Source organism: Triplophysa rosa, linkage group LG20 (assembly GCF_024868665.1).
Source record: "Triplophysa rosa linkage group LG20, Trosa_1v2, whole genome shotgun sequence".
Taxonomy (NCBI): Eukaryota; Metazoa; Chordata; class Actinopteri; order Cypriniformes; family Nemacheilidae; genus Triplophysa; species Triplophysa rosa.
Window position 1 is genome coordinate 20,106,153 of NC_079909.1, and position 19,618 is coordinate 20,125,770.

The following is a 19,618-nucleotide window of genomic DNA, read 5'->3' on the forward strand; positions in this document are numbered from 1 at the left end:
CCTCCCTCTCTCTCTCTCCCTCTCCCTCTCTCCCTCTCCCTCTCCCTCTCCCTCTCCCTCTCCCTCTCTCTCTCTCTCTCTCCCTCCCTCCCTCTCCCTCCACTAAATACCATTATATGGGTCAATGGCCAATTTTAATCTGTTGCAGTTATTCGTTATTCAAACAGTGTTTTTTTCTTTATTAAGTGATTTTAGTGTTCTATGAAGGCCAAAGCCTTCATAGATGCCTCATGTGGTGCGACCGTGATTTATCTTAAAATTAATTCATTTCGATTAGGTATTTGGTTTTGTCTATGAAGTCAACATGAAATTTCTGTCTTTACAATATTACGATTTAACGTAATAACAAGTTATTTAATGCCGGATAACATTAATACAATAAAAATATGGCTTGGAGTTTTATTCCCCCACAATCCACCGCAGACTCTCGTTCACTTCCATTCTGGCATTAAAACATCAACTGTTCACATCACATCAATTCAAACTCGGCCTCTATATATTTATCCAGTTAAATACGCTATTTTACTCAGAAATGTACACAGCGTTACATAAGTAAAATAGGTTGTAAAGTCGTTTCATCTCAACTTTACAGACTGGCTTTCTATAACAACAGCCCTCAACTGATACTGACGCCAAAACAGGAACTGAAAGTATGCAGCGCTCACGTTCTTCACACTCAACAATAAACCTCCAACATTTCACGAGATGTTTATATGTGCAGGAAACTCTTTAACTCGGGTCCGTCCGCGGATCAGATGGGAAGTCTGATATCACGCCAGCTCTCCTCCCAGAGGTCTGATAAGTCAGGAATCTGAGTCGGCATACCATGCTAATGTGGACCATGTGCTGGAGTAAAAGAGGGGCCAGCGCTCCGACATCCGACCCCCCCAACACCCCACGGCTCAGGGGTGCCAGATTGAGACAAACCCAGCCGTTGAATTGTGTTAGGAGGAGAAAACAGAATGTCTTTATTGTGAACGTGTCTTGTGTTTATCACGAGATGTTGTTTCAGATACAGTAGATGGATATAGTACATAGATCTTTACTGTATTAAGTCTAAAATTGGTCTTTAAGCATCCATAAATTAATAATAGACCCCACAGTTGCTTAGTTTCCTACACGCACACACATTAAAGGTTGTGTCAGGTGTTGGTTTGTGAGGGAACGTACTAGTGTTTCCACCAATGAAACGCCAGCATCTAAATTATTGACAGGTTTGGTGAATAATAAATGAGCGGGATGTCGGTCTGCTCGAGTTGCCGTGCGTCCATCTCGCAAAACTCATTTCGTTCACACAAGAACCTTCCTTTTTTCCCCAAGGAATAACGTTTCAACTTTGTCTCAGATATTTCTCCAAAGTCTTTATGTGAAAGCAAAATGAAAACAAATGAGACGCCTTGTCGCTTTGAAATGTAATGTTTTAGATCATTCGATCTCGAACGTTGAAATCTTCGACTCGTCTTTGGTGTCTCGGCAGATCTGAGCACAGTTACATTGTTACTGTCCTTTTTCTCAGATATGAAAAGATTTCGTGTACTCTCAATTTCATCTCATTGCTGTTTAGGAGGAACAAAAGGATATTTTAGTCACCCGACGGGTTTTATTTGGCGAACGTATTCTTATTTTAACGCTCATGTACCAAGTATAATATTTGCTTAACTCGCATTAATACAGAATTGCGGGATGGATTACGAGTTCATGGCATGTCCTGTGTTGCGTGTTTGTATGGTCATAATACGACGGAAACTCCCACAAAACCTCAATCCTTCCTTTTTCCTTCCTCTGCTGCGTTTGTCGGCCAGATGGCTGTAAAATATCGCCACAATTTCAGCTTTGTGAGAGCATTAGATCACTTCCATGCTTCCAAACTCTTCACGCACACGCTATCAGCGGTGAAATCGATCCGGTTTGCTGAAAGCAGCACTTTTGAGCTTGGTGTCAAAGAAATGCAGTTGTGTTCTTACGCTCTCTGTGGAATTGTGGGATTGCGCAAGAGCGTTTTTTAAGATCATGTGAAATTGCACGGTGAATTGTGTCTCCGTTGGCTTGCCATCAGTGCCAATGAAAACAACCACAGTTACGTACATTAATTCCATCGTGTGTATAAAACAACACATCTGACATGCATTTCTGAGAAAATGTTGCCGTATGTTTCCTGCGAGTCGTTGTCGTGTTGTTCATAGTTCTTTAGTCTTCTGAAATATCAGGTAACATCTTATACATGCATTAATACTGACAGAACAGACCATATGATAGAAATGATCTTGTAAATTATAGATCCAACGATCTTAAGATCAGAATGTCATAGAGACTTAAGGCTGGGCTCAAGAAACAAAAAGCATTCAGAATGCATCAGGACCGTGGCGGGATACGCATCCCCAATTCTTTCCTTACATTTGCTTTATTTCTTTATACTAGGAGGCCCGACGTGCAACGTTCACATCGCTTTTGCAAATCTGTTGTTCATTTCATCGTCAGGTTATTTCCTCGGCCGTGGTGCTTAAAGTCCCTGTGAACCGGACGTTGCGATCGTTTTTACTTCCGTATTTTGACGCATTTCTAAGTGAAATGGAATTTCGAATAAGAAAAATAGTGGGCGTGGCTTTCGTCTTTCTCTGCGTTTTGATTGAATATATAAAAACAGCCGTTGCATTTTGAAATGGACCTGGCAGCAGACTGACAGTTGAAGGGGAGGAGTTAACGGATGCTCCGCCCAAGCCATCTAACATACGTCATTTGAGATGGATAGTCATTTCAGGACGGAGTGCATTTTCAGATTTTAACTGAAGATTATGAGGCTACATGAATTTAAAAAAGAGAATGACCCACATTGATCAACTATTTACAATAAACGCTGCAATATTTCATGAAAAAATAGGCATTGTCATTTTTAATTTCACTTGGACTTTAAAGAGAGAGGAGCCGTAGATGTATAAACGGTCTTCCAGGAAGTTCCCCTCCCTTCTCAGTTCTCCACAGCTGAAAGTCAGCGGGCGTGAAGGATTTCAGATTCGCTTGTGACACAGAACAGAAGTGTAGACGGAGGTGAATTGCGAGCGCTGTCGGACCGGAGAGGGACACGTGGGCATCTTGTGACTTCACAATGATAACAGTCGTCTGTGTTTCTGCACAAACATCCCGAACAAGCGTAACACCCTCGGGCCCCGATCCCACGCTGAATGTAAATCAACATTGTTTCGTTCAGGAATACATGATCATGGGACACGTTAGGTCACATCTTAGGTATCTCATGGTTCTGTGAAGATGATGGAGGAGAAAGGGATGACAGTCACGAACAAAAAGCACACTGTCTGTACCGTATTAAAACCATGAATATATGTTTGGGGTGATAAAGACGAGGTATATTTAAGGTACTATAGTATTTTCTATTATTTTAACATGGTACGGACAGTATACTTTTGGTAAGGGTGTTGTAAGGGATGTTCTGTTGCGGTGGTGTTTTTAGGTCTTTTTAGGCTTGCAAGGGTGTTCGTTTAAATCACTCATGTTAACTATGATGTCATCATTTACATTTAAATGTCATTTCAAACCTGTATGACTTTCTTCTGCAGAACTCAAAAGAAGATATTTAGAAGAATGTCGACAACCATGAACCCCATTGACTTCCATTGTATTCGAGACGTTTCTCAAAATACCTTCTGTTGTGATCCACAGAAGAACAACAAGAATAAATACAGGGTTACAGAATTTTTGTTTTGTGCAAACTGTCCCGTTTAGACTCGCGGGGTGCTTTATGTAGTCCTGTTTTCTGTCATGTGTAAAGCAAAGCAGACGGGATCTATTTGTCATCGTAAATGCATTCATAATGTTCTACATGTGAATTCCTTTTAAGAAAGATCTGTGTATCTTTACGACTCCCGACACGACCTTGTGAGATTCCCGAGCGGGAATTAGCAGATATTTGTTTAGCAGGGGAGTGCAATTTAATCCCCAAACACTGTGAAGTAGTTCAAAGTCTGCATTCATTGTAGACGTCTCTCCTCATCTTGCAAACAGACGGAGGAGCAGGGGGGACGTCTATAACTGGATGGTTGTTAGCCGTGTTTTAGACAGGATACGGGTCAGTCGGACATTCCAAGAACGACATTCCGGGTTTATTAGAAGACTTGTTTCGGTCCTTCGTGACCCGAATAACAATGTGTGGAAACAGGGGTGACTTCCTGTTTAGCCTCCACCCCCGTTTTTTTCTGGAGACGTGGTACGGCCCATCTCCTCCTCCTCTCCTTTCATTGTAATGAGGTGGTGACATCATCGGCAAACACACTGGCTGGGCCGCTGATGAAATTACAACCCTCTTGCCCGCCTCCTCTGCTCCGTTGAAGTTGTGCTGGGTGTCACAAAACCTCTCCATTGCCTCCTTTAGTTTCAGACCGGGCTGGGCTGTTCATCCCAAACGGCTGCACGATTTTTTTTGTCCTGGTTAAGTTTGTAAGGTTTTCGGGAGGTGTGGGACAGGAGGAGGGGCATTTGTGTGCGTGAGGTTGAGGGGGGAGATGCTGCTTTTGAATGGACAGAACGGAACAATCGCACCGCAGCATGAGCGTGTCTTGTGAGAGCGCTGGATAGGGTCGGAGACCTTTCGCATTTCACAACTGGATGTCTTTTGTTTTAATGTGCGCCGCGGAGGCAGGAGTGTAAAGGGATTGTGTGCGGATCCCTTTCTTTCTTTTTTTCTCCGTCCGTCCCTTTCTGTGGTTTCCCGGGAGGTTTGAAGGAATCTGGAAATAGTTTCCCTCTCGGTCAGGGATCATGGATTTGGAGTGGGAGTCCGGGGGGCCCGACGGCTTTTATCAGGAGCCCAGTTACCCTGCGCAAATGCCCTTCAACTATAACCAACTCGAGGGGCGCTTCAAACAGCTGCAAGGTAAGCGACCGTTGTTATGTGGATGCTTCAGCGTGATGGAGAAACTTGCAGCTTTGCAATGCCACGTGTGTCTTTAGACACTGCTAGAGAGGGTTTGTGTTGTGCCCCTTAATCCTCGTGCACATGAGGGGTGTGGATGTAGTTCTCTAGATTAGCAAAGATTTCAGACAGTCCCCCCAAAAAGCTTTTTTTTTGCATGCAAACATGCCTTTCCGCTCACCTCCCCCCCCCAAAACAGTCAATAAGGGGGCGTCTCGCCCTGAATGGGTCATCATAGACAACAATAGAAAGCCCGGTCAGGTGGGAGCGGTTGTTTTGTTCTGCTGACCTCACGGACGGTGGCAGGGTCTTCATACGCATTTCAAAAGCATCTGCTAATGAGTCTGGCTGTTTGTTTTGAAATGGGCGAAAGATCCACGTGAGGCCTGACTCCTTTGTTTTTATTCGCGGCTTGAACACCTGGACAGAAGGCTTACAGGGTTAAATGCACCAGCGTTATTGACGCTGCAGCACTTTTAGGGGTTGTGTTGTATTTATTCAGCTGGTTGTAGGACAGAAGCTCAGATGCACCTCTGCAGGATTGATCGATCGATAGATGTTCTGCACTCAGCACTTTCACACGTTTACTCTATTACCCGAGTTTACCGTGACTATAGTGTGAATGTGCAGCCTGTTTGTGTTTAATGCTGTGACCCATGGTTTTACATATCACTTTCATAAGCATGTTGAGAAGAGATGCCGGTTCATGACACTATAGAAATGTGATTAATAACAAGACAGATAGACAGATAGACAGATAGACAGATAGATAGATAGATAGATAGATAGATAGATAGATAGATAGATAGATAGATAGATAGATAGATAGATAGATAGATAGATAGATAGATAGATAGATGGATGGATGGATGGATGGATGGATGGATGGATGGAGAGAGAGAGAGAGAGAGAGAGATGGATGGATAATGGATAGATAGAGAGAGATGGAGAGAGATATAGTGAGAGATGGATGGATAGATGGATAGATCGAGAGAGATATAGAGAGAGATCGATGGATGGATAGAGAGAGATGGATGGATGGATGGATGGATGGATAGAGAGAGAGAGAGATGGATGGATTGATGGATAGATGGATAGAGAGAGATATATAGAGAGAGATAGACAGAGATGGATGGATGGATAGATGGATAGATAGCTATAGAGAGAGGTGGATGGATGGATGGATTGATGGATAGATGGATAGAGAGAGATATATAGAGAGAGATAGACAGAGATGGATGGATAGATAGAGAGAGATGGATGGATGGATGGATAGATAGATAAATAGATAGAGAGAGGTGGATGGATGGATAGATGGATAGAGAGAGATATAGAGAGAGAGATAGACAGAGATGGATGGATGGATGGATGGATGGATGGATGGATAGAGAGAGGTGGATGGATGGATAGATAGAGAGAGATGGATGGATGGATGGATGGATAGATGGATAGATAGAGAGAGGTGGATGGATGGATAGATGGATAGATAGAGAGAGGTGGATGGATGGATAGATGGATAGATAGAGAGAGGTGGATGGATGGATGGATAGATGGATAGAGAGAGATATAGAGAGAGAGATAGACAGAGATGGATGGATGGATGGATAGATGGATAGATAGATATAGAGAGAGGTGGATGGATGGATGGATAGATAGAGAGAGATGGATGGATGGATAGATGGATAGATAGATAGAGAGAGGTGGATGGATGGATAGATGGATAGAGAGAGATATAGAGAGAGAGATAGACAGAGATGGATGGATAGATAGAGAGAGGTGGATGGATGGATGGATAGATAGATAGATAGATAGATAGATAGATAGATAGATAGATAGATAGATAGATAGATAGATAGATAGATAGATAGATAGATAGAGAGAGATATAGAGAGAGAGATAGACAGAGATGGATGGATGGATAGATGGATAGACAGAGATGGATGGATGGATAGAGAGAGGTGGATGGATGGATAGATGGATAGAGAGAGAGATAGAGAGAGAGATAGACAGAGATGGATGGATAGATAGAGAGAGGTGGATGGATGGATAGATGGATAGAGAGAGAGATAGAGAGAGAGATAGACAGAGATGGATGGATAGATAGAGAGAGGTGGATGGATGGATGGATAGATAGAGAGAGAGGGATGGATGGATGGATAGATGGATAGAGAGAGATATAGAGAGAGAGATAGACAGAGATGGATGGATAGATAGAGAGAGGTGGATGGATGGATGGATAGATAGAGAGAGATGGATGGATAGATGGATAGATGGATAGATAGAGAGAGATGGATGGATGGATGGATGGATAGATAGAGAGGGGTGGATGGATGGATGGATAGATAGAGAGAGGTGGATGGATGGATGGATAGATGGATAGATAGAGAGAGATGGATGGATGGATGGATGGATGGATGGATGGATAGATAAAGAGAGGTGGATGGATGGATGGATAGATAGAGAGAGGTGGATGGATGGATGGATAGATGGATAGATAGAGAGAGATGGATGGATGGATGGATGGATAGATAGAGAGAGGTGGATGGATAGATGGATAGATAGAGAGAGGTGGATGGATGGATGGATGGATAGATGGATAGATAGAGAGAGGTGGATGGATGGATGGATAGATAGAGAGAGGTGGATGGATGGATGGATAGATCCAATCCATTGGTCATTAGTAATTATATAATTTTGATGATTAGAAATACAGTTTTTCTTAGTATTATTATCTTGTAATGTTTCTGACCCTGTCTGTGAAATCCAGAATAAAGTGACGTAATGTGTGTTTTTTGCTGTAAATGATGGATTACATGATTTCAAGATACACTCTTAAAATAAAGATGCCTAAAAGGTTGTTCACAGCGATGCCATAGAAGAACCATTTTTGGTTCCACAAAGAACCATTCAGTCAAAGGTTCTTTAAAGAACCGTCTCTTTCTGACCCTTTTATAAGCTGAAGAACATTTTTTCGCCACAATGAAACAGAAAGGTTCTTCAGATGTTTAAGGTTCTTTGTGGAACCAAAAGGTTCTTCTATGGCATCCAGTGTACAGTACACAAAGTTGTGAAAAATTTGATAAATACTTCATTTGTGATTTTATTGACACTACATTTTGCACAAAACATAGCAAAAGTTGGCTTCCTAAACACTTCAATCTTTGCCATTGCATTTTTAAATATACAGCATGAAGATGAGATTTTCACGGCATGTTCTTAACATTATATAGAATAATCACAAAAATGACTTTAGTAGGCTTTGTTGGTCACAAATGTGATGCCTGTAATGATGGCATGATTCAGTTTCAGTTTGATGTTCATGTTGACCTGTATGATCTTGTACGAGCTTTCACATTCAGTCAGAAGTTAGGAATATTTGCCTTCTTATCAAAGGTGCACATTCATGTACCGTTTCATAACTCCGCTTAAAAAGTGGATGCTGACTACACAAGTACATTCTTGAAACCCTCAGCGATATCAGCGACTAGCCAAGATAAATGACACATTCTTGGATAGCTTCTTGCTCTATTGTAAGAGCCCGGGGATGAACTTTTAACAGTCTAAACAAATGATTCTGCTCGCTTGTGTCCCAGAGAGAGTTCACTGTCAGTGAGGGTGCGTCCGGCTGCTGGTGGAAGTTTTGTGTTTTTGTATGTAACTTGACTCATAACGGACCTCTCCGGACGTCACCGTGAGCCAAGGAGCTCCTGCGTCGTCCGCTGAAGTCCATCTTTTGTCCTCCGCGCGTCTTGTTGCCAAACCGCCTGGTCTTCTCAATGACCTTCTGTTCGCCTGTTGGCAGGGATACGGTGGCTGAAAGCGAGACGTCGAGCCGGTCGGGTCACTGCGAGGATGTGAGCTGTTATAGTCTTGATTTACTCAATGAAGTAATGTGAAGACACTGGAGGGTTTGGCATGCGATGTAAAGATTTTAATATGGTCGAAGCTGACGGTGTACTCGTGAGGCGTCACTGTCATGTTGTTGTAAACCAGTGATTTGTCAGCCGAACACACGGTGGAAGTGAAACTCTCCTTCTGTCGGTTATGTACATGATGCAAATAACATGAAGATGTTTTTAATGGCAGATGAAGAGTGATGCTCGGCTGCACACGCTCTTATCAGTTGACGTCATCATCATCTGAAAGTTAAGGCGTAGTTCGGATCGAAGACCCTTCACACAGTTTTTAAGAGATGATACGCTCCTTCCAAATGTCTTTGAGACCGATCTTAAATCCAGAATCTGATCTCCTCATTCAGACAGAATGTTCCTGTATGGCATCGTTCATCATTGTCTGACACAGAAGGATCTGCGAGTTCTCCGGGCTGCCACCACAGGAGTGTGATCACTTTACGTGTCCCATGACAAACACACCGCCACTTTCCCTCTCGCTGTGGTTGTTTAAATGTGATGAGAAATGTTTGCGTTCCTATTTAGATCTTGAATGATATCGACTTTCCATTGCAGACTTGACAAATCTGAGCTAAACGTCTGAGACACAGATGAGACCTTTCCATTTGCTCTCCGTTTAATCTCATTGATGTCTAGGAGAAATAGATATTAAAGATCTGATCTCATCTGTTATTTTTCTTTCTTATAGGCTGCCTCTGTCATCTGGAAAAATATGAATTCAATAATATCTTGTATACCTAATATTCCAAAACATAAAATCCAGCCCCGCCCTACATTAGTTCTCAGTCCGTGTACAGTTTCACTCAACAATACATCACCTTATAGAAATGTAATGTGTTTATTTTAAGTTCTCTACATGTGTTTCTCATCATCACGCAAGAATCCACACACATAAACAGGACCTGAATGTCTTTATTATTTTTACCCGTGGTCCAGACACTCGGTTGTAAGCAGAAAGTGTTGAAACTCGGAGGATATTTGTGAGCCTCACGCTGAGGCCGATCTTCTGACCTCAGATCTGTCCACTCCGCACCGGAAGTCTTAGGAATTCCATTGTGCTGACGTTCACGCCGCAGGATGCCGATAAATCTGAGGGAAAGGAAGCCGCCCGTCCTCCACCTTTCTCAGACCGTCCAACGTTCTTATTTTCATTGTTTGCATCAGGATGTCCTTCTTCTCGTTGCGGTCTGACACGCATCGATTTCAGAATAGAAAATGTTGAAAAGCCGAACTGTCTTATCTGTGACCCTTCGGTGTGTTGAAACTGTTGTGTAACCGCTGTAAGAATGGAAGTGTCGTGAAGAATGCTGTGGTCCTTTATTTTAGATTCAGACGCTGCTTTGTAGATGTTTACGGCCTCATGATTGAATCAGAGTTCAAATGTCTGTCTGCTGGAGAAGAGCTTATACAAATGTTTATTTTGGTTAAACATTATTACACTTTAAAGGTTGTTCTCAGCGATGCCATAGAAGAACCATTTTTGGTTCCACAAAGAACCGTTCAGTCAAAGGTTCTTCAAAGAACCGTCTCTTTCTGACCCTTTTATAAGCTGAAGAACCTTTTTTGAAACAGAAAGGTTCTTCAGATGTTAAAGGTTTTTTATGGAAGCCAGAGGTTCTTCTATGGCATCAACGAACCTTTTGAAGCACCTTTTTTAAAGAGTATCACCTACATTTTCTGTGTGTTCAGGGTCGGGTCAAGCAGTGCACGCGAACCATCCCTGATGCTTTCTGTCTTCGGGAAATATAAGAAATATTCACTGCACTGCAAATCTTTGACTTTGACTTTCTTACTTAGTATTTTTGTCTTGTTTTCTAGTACAAATGTCTAAGAATTCTTGAATCAAGAGGCATTTTTTGCCTTTTGGTCTTGTTTTTAAACAAAAAATATGAAATTTGCTTAAAACAAGCACAAAAAATCTGCCAATGGGGTAAGAAACATTATCAATCTTGAATTTAGTGACTAAGAAAAAGGTAAACCTTAATTCACGATTATTCTTTTTTGTGCTTGTTTTAAGCACAAATTCACTGAAATTTCATGTTTTTTGTCTAAAAACAAGACAGGTCTTTTTGCTCGTCAAGAAAATGCATCTTGATTCAAGAATTCTTAGACATTTGTACTGGAAAACAAGACAAAAATACTGAGTAAGAAAGTCATCTTTTGCAGTGTGACAGTTAATATCAAAATGTTTCAAAATTAAGAGACATTGAATTTACTTTTCTGAGGTTCATAGACAACCTAGTTTTAGTTTTTCACAGCTCCATGAGATGTCTGGAAATCCTGACAATGCTGTCTTGTGTGTGTGCAGGATGAGGTGTTGGTTTGTTTTGAGGTCAGAAAACAACGATTTTGAGGATGTAGGAAATCAAACAATCCAGAACCATCGCGACACATCCATCCTTTTGCCCTGAGCCGGTTCAGTGCTGTTTTCACCGGATAGACAGTTAAATAAATGTAATGTGGGTTTATAATGACATTGACAGTAACCCCGCCCCTTTCATCAGATTGACCCCTGACCTGATCCGACGTCCAGACACAGGTATTGATTTATCTGAACCGTCTGTGCTGTGTTTACCCTTGACTTCAGACATCACCTTCCACGTTTGTCATGGCACTACCAATCTCTCTTTCACATCACGGCTGTTTCTTTCTCTTGTTGCTAGAGTATCATATCGTCGTTTATGTTCCAGCTATCAGGTATTTAAGTTGGCATAAACACACTCGTGCGCGTGTGATGAGTTTGTAACGCCGCATGCAGCAGGGGCGGCGAGAGGGTACGAGGAGCGCGTTTTCTCAACCTTCACTCCAGATGCCATTGCATTCCTGCAGTCTTCCCCGCGGTTTCGGCCTGGACGAGCGAATGAACACTGCCGCCATTGTTTTCCCTACCCACAGTCCTTTGGGAGTATCCGCAGGCTTGACTAATATGTAGCGTTTGGTGGCAATAGTTGCGATAGAATCATCTTACAATGCATAGTTCAGTGTCAGTGTCTACTTGCTTATGACCCGGGGACAGAAATGAGATTGTGTTTGAAAATCGTCTTTTATTTTGAGAAAAGCATGCTGTCATTTCATGTGTGTCGTCTTGAGGTTCAGAAAGATCTTAAAGGGACTTTTCACCCAAAAATGAAAATTCTGTCATCGTTTACTCACCCTCAAGTTGTTCCAAACCTGTACACATGTCTTTGTTCTGCTGAACACAAAGGAAGATATTTGGAAGAATGTCAGTATCCAAACAGATCTCATCACCCATTGACTTCCATAGTTTTTTTTTTTTTTACTTTGGTAGTCAATGGGTGATGAGATCTGTTTGGTTACTGACATTCTTCCAAATATCTTCCTTTGTGTTCAGCAGAACAAAGACATGTGTACAGGTTTGGAACAACTTGAGGGTGAGTAAACGATGACAGAATTTTCATTTTTGGGTGAACTGTCCCTTTAACTGCATCAAGGTGCCAAATTGCCAGTCTAAATGACATATACATTCATTTTACAGCTCTACGGTCTCATTGTATGTAAAAAAAGTCTCATTCGTGTATTTACATTTTTATAAATACGTAAGGAAAGTTAATATTAAAATAAAATGAGAAATGTGTTAAATCTTCTGCTTGTTGAAAGAGCAATCTGTGAGTAGTATGATGGGATGGGTCAGTGCTGATGTGTTAGATGCCCAACGTGGTCAGTTTGTTTGTTTTTAGTTGAATGACAGCTGGATGAGAGATCTGTTGTGTATGTGACACTAGTGATGGGTTACATGTGTTGAGCAGATGAACAGCATTAAATCATCTGTTTCTTTGCTGAGGCTCTCTTGAAATATTTGCAGTCGGCATAAAGAGTAAATAAAGAAGTGTGTGTGTGTGTGTGTGTGTGTGTGTGTGTGTGTGTGTTAGAACATAGCAGAAGAAAATGTTCCGTCAGATGTCCGCTCAGCACTTTTCTCTGTGTTTATATGTAAAAGTGTTTATGAAATATTGTGAGAGATTGTGGTTTTTGATGTGTAATTTGCTTTGGCCGCAGGATCGTGGATATTGAGATGTGAATCATTTCCGCAAGTTCTGCTTTCATCGTGCATTTACTATAATATACTGCAGGTGAATCATGTTCTGTTAAAACGAAAAGAGAAACAAGAAACCTGTTTTAGGACTATTAAGATATTTTGCAATGTCACATTGTGACAGTTACGCATATGAAGAGTTTATTAAAGAGTACATAACTAGGGATTTTTAAGGTCCTACTTTGGTTTATGGAGTGTCCAACAACAAGTTTATGTACATAGAAGGTGTAAAAACACGATTATTTCATAATAATAGGCAGTTACTCTTACCTTACTTCTTGACTGACTCTCAAATGATTCATTCCGTGATTCATCTGTCTAATCCCCTCGTTTCCGCTATCATCACATTCCGCTAGCTCTGATGTAATTGGTCAGATGGTCTAGTCTGCTGTGATTGGTCAACCGCGAGTGTGGCTACAGTGTTTGGGGGAGAAGAGTGAAGTTTTGGCGGGCAGTCCTAGCAAAACGTAGGCGGGGACTATATGTAGTGACGTAAATCCACGGTGGTTCGCGAATCGGACTAGGGACGACTCGTTTGCGTGATTCAGAGTCGACTCCCTTTTTTCCAAGACAATAACTTTATTCATTCACCTTCGGATTTACAACTTGGCAGACTGCTTACTATCAAACACGCCAACATTACACACTGCATGAAATGTCATTTTCATGATCTCATGTTATGTACTCTTTAAAAACAGAGTTATCTGAAATCATGTTTTTATTGCGTTATCATGTTTTTATTGTTTGTGTTAGTGAGCTGTATTTTTTATTATTATAACTTAATCAAAACAACACAACTGCAGTTTGATTGATATCACTTGAAATGCACAATAAAAAACGTGATTTTGTGAGTTATCTGTTTTTACAAACAAACGCCTCGTATTCTCTTTACTTAAATTCTTAAGGCCATTGCACGTTGAGTCCGAAATTTGCGTCCGAAATTTCCACACGTTAAAAAATAAATACGACCTCACGTCGTGTCAATCACGGTTACACACTGCCTCTGATATTTCTGTCCGTCATAAAAAAATTCAGACTGGGTGTGTTTTTGGCATTTGTAGCAAGCATTTTGAGAGGCGTTGTCTCAATTCAGAGACACCGTACGAACTAGCGCCAAATACGGAAAAACGCATACGAAAATTTCGGACTGTGTGTGCAAAGACCTTTAGTATTTATTTACATTTGACCCGGACGTGTTTTTGACCCATGCATCAAATTGAGTCTAAAACACTTTCGCAGTGAGACTGAGCTCACGTTGTGACCCTCTGTGGCGGATGTTCCTCTTCCTCTGTTTGTTAAATGTGTTTCGTCGTGGCCTCACGACCTCCAGCTCATTTCTCTTTAGCCTCATTATCTGCGTGTGTCTTCTACCTGATCTCAGTCTGCTCGTGTGTGCCGCAGAACAATTGAACCCGACGTTTACGTCTGTGCGAAGATAAAGAATGCAATAACAGGAACATTGGGAGGATTATAAATAAATTCTGCATTTGAACCTCTCGCCCGAGGGCGGAGTCACGCAGACCGGCATAAACACGGTGGTCTGCTGAACATTGTTCTCTGGATGAATTGTCTGCTAGCATGTGAATTATGGGATGATGGTGGTGGAAAGGGCAGACAGGAGGTTGGTTGAGACGTTGGGTAAACGTTTGGCAGGAGGATCAGCAGGACCTTGAATGGCCAGAAAATGTCCAAAAACATTCACAGTGAAGATTGTTTTACTAAAATGTTGGAATATTTAGGGACCACAACAATGAGATGAACCCTTGCCAAAACCTACTTTTGTGAGATTCTGTTTCTTGTATGCTTGAGAAGTGGTGTATTTAATTTGATTAGTCTTCATCATATATAACAAAAGTCTTTGTGTCCTCTTACAGATGAGCGAGAGGCCGTGCAGAAGAAGACCTTCACCAAATGGGTGAACTCTCACCTGTCGCGCGTGTCCTGCCGGATCACGGATCTGTACATGGACCTGCGAGATGGACGGATGCTCATCAAGCTGCTGGAGGTTCTGTCAGGAGAGAGACTGGTGAGTGATGATGTCATCAGCAGGGGCGGAGTCTCGCTCTGCTTTAAAAGCATGATATTATTTTGTCATCGTTTGATTCAGTGGTAATGTCACAGCGCTACCGGTTGTGGCAGGTTTCGTCATCTGAATGATAGTGTTTTAGCAGCGCGGCCCTGTTTGGATGATTTACCCCAGTGGTTTTATCGTTACACAGGCGATTAACTCGTGCGTCATCTAATTTCTTTAAACGCTTCGTTCCTGTCCAAACTCTCGATGTGAGCGGCTTTTCAAGAGTTTCCAGAGAAACCAAGCATTTACAGCGCATTATTTTTAACTGCTTATCATTTCTTGACACTGGGGCAAACGTGAGCCATCTGGAGCCTGTGAGAGCGTTTTAGATGGGTGGATCTCATGAAACCTTGAATGAACACATCCTGTGCATGTTTTACAAAAAAACATTTAAAAAAAGAAAATAAATGCTAAATTGTTTTTACAATGACCAAACATTTTTACAAAGCCATATTATATAAAACACAATTATTTCTCATTTAAAAACAATATTTTTGTTTCATCCTTTATTCCTTTTATTTTAAGTTCAATGTTATACATTTTGTTATGTAATCTGAATAATTATTTCCTTTTATCTGTAAGATTAAAACAATATCCAGTGTTACAAATATTGCAAATACGCGATTGAATGATGTTTTCATTACTGTAAACCAAGTTTAATTTAGTTTATATTATATTTAATTCATTTAAGTGGTAGTACTGTTTTTCTTTTTTAAATAACAATATTCCGATTCATATTATTTCATTGGTGTAGAATACGACCTGGACATTCGTAGGATTCACACAGATTATCTTCATAAAGGTCAATATGATCGATATGTTGTTTGTTACGGTTTTCGTACTGACCTAAAGTCAAACTTTAACCTCTGTCACGGGGTCATGACCTTTCTGTTTAACAAGGTTGTGACGGATAAGACATTGAATAAGTGGAACATGTGACCAATATCTATGGCCTCTGAAAGATACAAGATTCAACTTTTCACCCCGAATGTGTTGAAAGGACCACATCTGATCAATGAAGCGATGAATGTGTTCAGCGGGATATTCACAACCAGAGAATGTTTAAGGTTTGATCCGCTTTGAATAAAAGCATCTGTCAAATGCATAGACATAAAAGTTTACGGTCTCATTATAAACAAGTGAAAAAAGTTTGAAACCTCAGCAGTCACGGTTGAGTCACGGCTGACGTGTGTGTGATGTGTCCACATGTTACAGGAGAGTTTGTGTTCACACGTTCATTCACTATCTGTGAAGTCTGTTGATAAGAGAACTCCTCACATCACCGGCCAACACAGAACGCGCCTTCCTTTTGAATTTCCTCTGCGTTCTTTACCAAGGACACTCGCAATCAAATCTCACATGTTCTTCCGACCCCCCGCTCTTATACTGATACAATAACTTCTGTGGATAAACACGCTGACAATCATCGTTGGGTTTGGCCAGCGGATAAAGTCAAGTGTTCAAAGATTCATTCATTCCAGACTCATTCTCAACAATGAGTCGGAGTCACTGATGTGTGTGTAATAAACAAGGCCAAAGGGAATCTGTCGATCTCCTGAAGCGTTTGGTTTTCTACTCTGAAATGCGGTGAAACGTGTTGATCTGAAAGTACTATTGTGTATTAGGTAAGAAATCAATCAAATGTGCAAAATAATGAACGATGGACATCTCGCTGCGCAGAAATGACTGTATGCCAATGTGACATCATGAAAAATGTTTGAAATGGCAGAATGGACGTTGTTTATTATCCGTTTACCTTAATGATTTAAGCCTTTGTTGTAAATGTAGAGCTCTGCACACAACAAAATCAAGAGTGCTGCTCCTGTCGTGGTCAAAAGAATAAAATGTAGCCACGAAAAAACAAAAACTATTACTGATAATAATTTATTTTACTGTAGTAATTTATTTAAAACAGAAACAGAAATATCATTTTTATGAAACATAGCTTTTTTGCCCTCAAGACTGTCAAATCCAGATTCAGAGGACATTTTTATCTTATCTTATTTAGGGTCTAGATTTTAATCTGAGCTCTTTTCATGGACTCTTGTGATTGGCTGATGATGATCTTGTGATTGGCTGATGATGTGATTGAAATGACTCTCTTACAAAAATTGCTTTGAAAGGACGAGCAGCTCAATTGACATCCAATCGAAATCTGCTGATGTCATCACTGAATGTCACACTGCGTCTCTGCACCACAGCGCTGTGTCTGCAGTGTGTGTGTGTGTGTACATCTGCGTCTGCACTATGTGTGCAGTGTGTGTCTGCTGTCTTTACATTTACTTTTATTCATTTAGAATAAAACAGATGTTTTTATCCAAAGTGTGTGTGTGTTGTGTGTGTGCGCAGTCTGTGTGTGTGTGTGTGTGTGTGTGTGTGTGTGTGTGTGTGTGTGTGTGTTTGTAGAGTGTGTGTATGTATGTGCACATCTGAGTCTGCAGTCTGTGTGTGCAGTGTGTCTGCAGTCTTCACATTTACTTTTATTCATTTAGAATAAAACGGATGTTTTTGTCCAAAGTGTGTATGTGAGCAGTGTGTTTGTGTTTGTGTGTGTGTGTGTGTGTGTGTGTGTGTTTGTAGAGTGTGTGTATGTATGTGCACATCTGAGTCTGCAGTCTGTGTGTGCAGTGTGTCTGCAGTCTTCACATTTACTTTTATTCATTTAGAATAAAACGGATGTTTTTGTCCAAAGTGTGTATGTGTGCAGTGTGTTTGTGTTTGTGTGTGTGTGTGTGTGTGTGTGTGTGTTTGTAGAGTGTGTGTATGTATGTGCACATCTGAGTCTGCAGTCTGTGTGTGCAGTGTGTCTGCAGTCTTCACATTTACTTTTATTCATTTAGAATAAAACGGATGTTTTTGTCCAAAGTGTGTGCACGCACACACTGCGACACCACTCGCACACACACACACACACACACACACACACACACACACCCACACACACACACACACACCAAACACCACACACACTGCACACACGCACACCAAACACAACCACACACACACACCACACACAAACACACACACACACACACACAACCACCCACCCACCGACCCACCCCCACACACACACAAACACGCACACACGAACACAAAACACACACACCACACGCACACACACACACGCAAACACGCACACACAAACACACAAACACTCACACACGACACACACGAAACAACACACCGCACAGCCACACACACACACACACACACACACATGACACAAACACGCACACACAAACAGCACTCACACAACACACACACAAACACACGCACAACACACAACAGCACACACCAACACAACACACGCCACAACCCACACCACACACACACACACATACACACACACGCAAACACCACACACAAACACACGAACACAAAAACACACACGCACACCCAAACAACCAACCACCACACACACACGCAAACACCACACACAACCACCCGCCCACCACCCACCCACATACGCAAACAGCACACACACACACACCAGCACTGCACACAAACACACGAACACAAAAACACACACGCACACACAACACATGCACACACACAACCACCCACCCACAACACACACGCACGCAACACACGCACACACACAACACACACCCGAACACAAAAACACACACACAACACTGCGCACACACAGATACATGACTCACAATGCAACACATACACACACTCACGACCACACACACACACCACACACACACACAACACGAAACCACACCTCGCTCTCACATACACACTTTGGACAAAACACCGTTCGTTATCTAATATAAATTAAAAAGTAAATGTGAGACTGCAGACACACTGCAACACAGACTGCAGTACAATGGCTGCACATACATACACACACTCTACACAACACCACCACAACACACACACACACACACACACACACACACACACACACACACACACAGACTGCGCACACACACAACACACACACACTTTGGATAAAAACATCTGTTTTATTCTAAATGAATAAAAGTAAATGTAAAGACAGCAGACACACACTGCACACATAGTGCAGACGCAGATGTACACACACACACACACTGCAGACACAGCGCTGTGGTGCAGAGACGCAGTGTGACATTCAGTGATGACATCAGCAGATTTCGATTGGATGTCAATTGAGCTGCTCGTCCTTTCAAAGCAATTTTTGTAAGAGAGTCATTTCAATCACATCATCAGCCAATCACAAGATCATCATCAGCCAATCACAAGAGTCCATGAAAAGAGCTCAGATTAAAATCTAGACCCTAAATAAGATAAGATAAAAATGTCCTCTGAATCTGGATTTGACAGTCTTGAGGGCAAAAAAGCTATGTTTCATAAAAATGATATTTCTGTTTCTGTTTTAAATAAATTACTACAGTAAAATAAATTATTATCAGTAATAGTTTTTGTTTTTTCGTGGCTACATTTTATTCTTTTGACCACGACAGGAGCAGCACTCTTGATTTTGTTGTGTGCAGAGCTCTACATTTACAACAAAGGCTTAAATCATTAAGGTAAACGGATAATAAACAACGTCCATTCTGCCATTTCAAACATTTTTCATGATGTCANGTGTGTGTGTGTGTGTGTGCAGTGTGTGTGTGTGTGCAGTGTGTGTGTGTGTGTGTGTGCAGTGTGTGTGTGTGTGT

General features: G+C 41.5%; 1 protein-coding gene across 3 annotated transcripts in view; it reads left to right on the top strand.

The window, feature by feature from the left end:
• Positions 1-19,618, top strand: part of sptbn1 (spectrin, beta, non-erythrocytic 1) — a 71,327-nt gene that overhangs the window by 27,732 nt on the left and 23,977 nt on the right. For 2 of the 3 annotated variants that reach the window (XM_057361493.1, XM_057361494.1), the window contains exon 3: positions 14,764-14,915. In XM_057361493.1, coding sequence (XP_057217476.1) covers positions 14,764-14,915 — 152 coding nt within the window. Of the gene's footprint in view, positions 1-4,341; positions 4,886-14,763; positions 14,916-19,618 lie in introns of those variants that run through there. The other variant, XM_057361495.1, reaches the window with a different exon arrangement.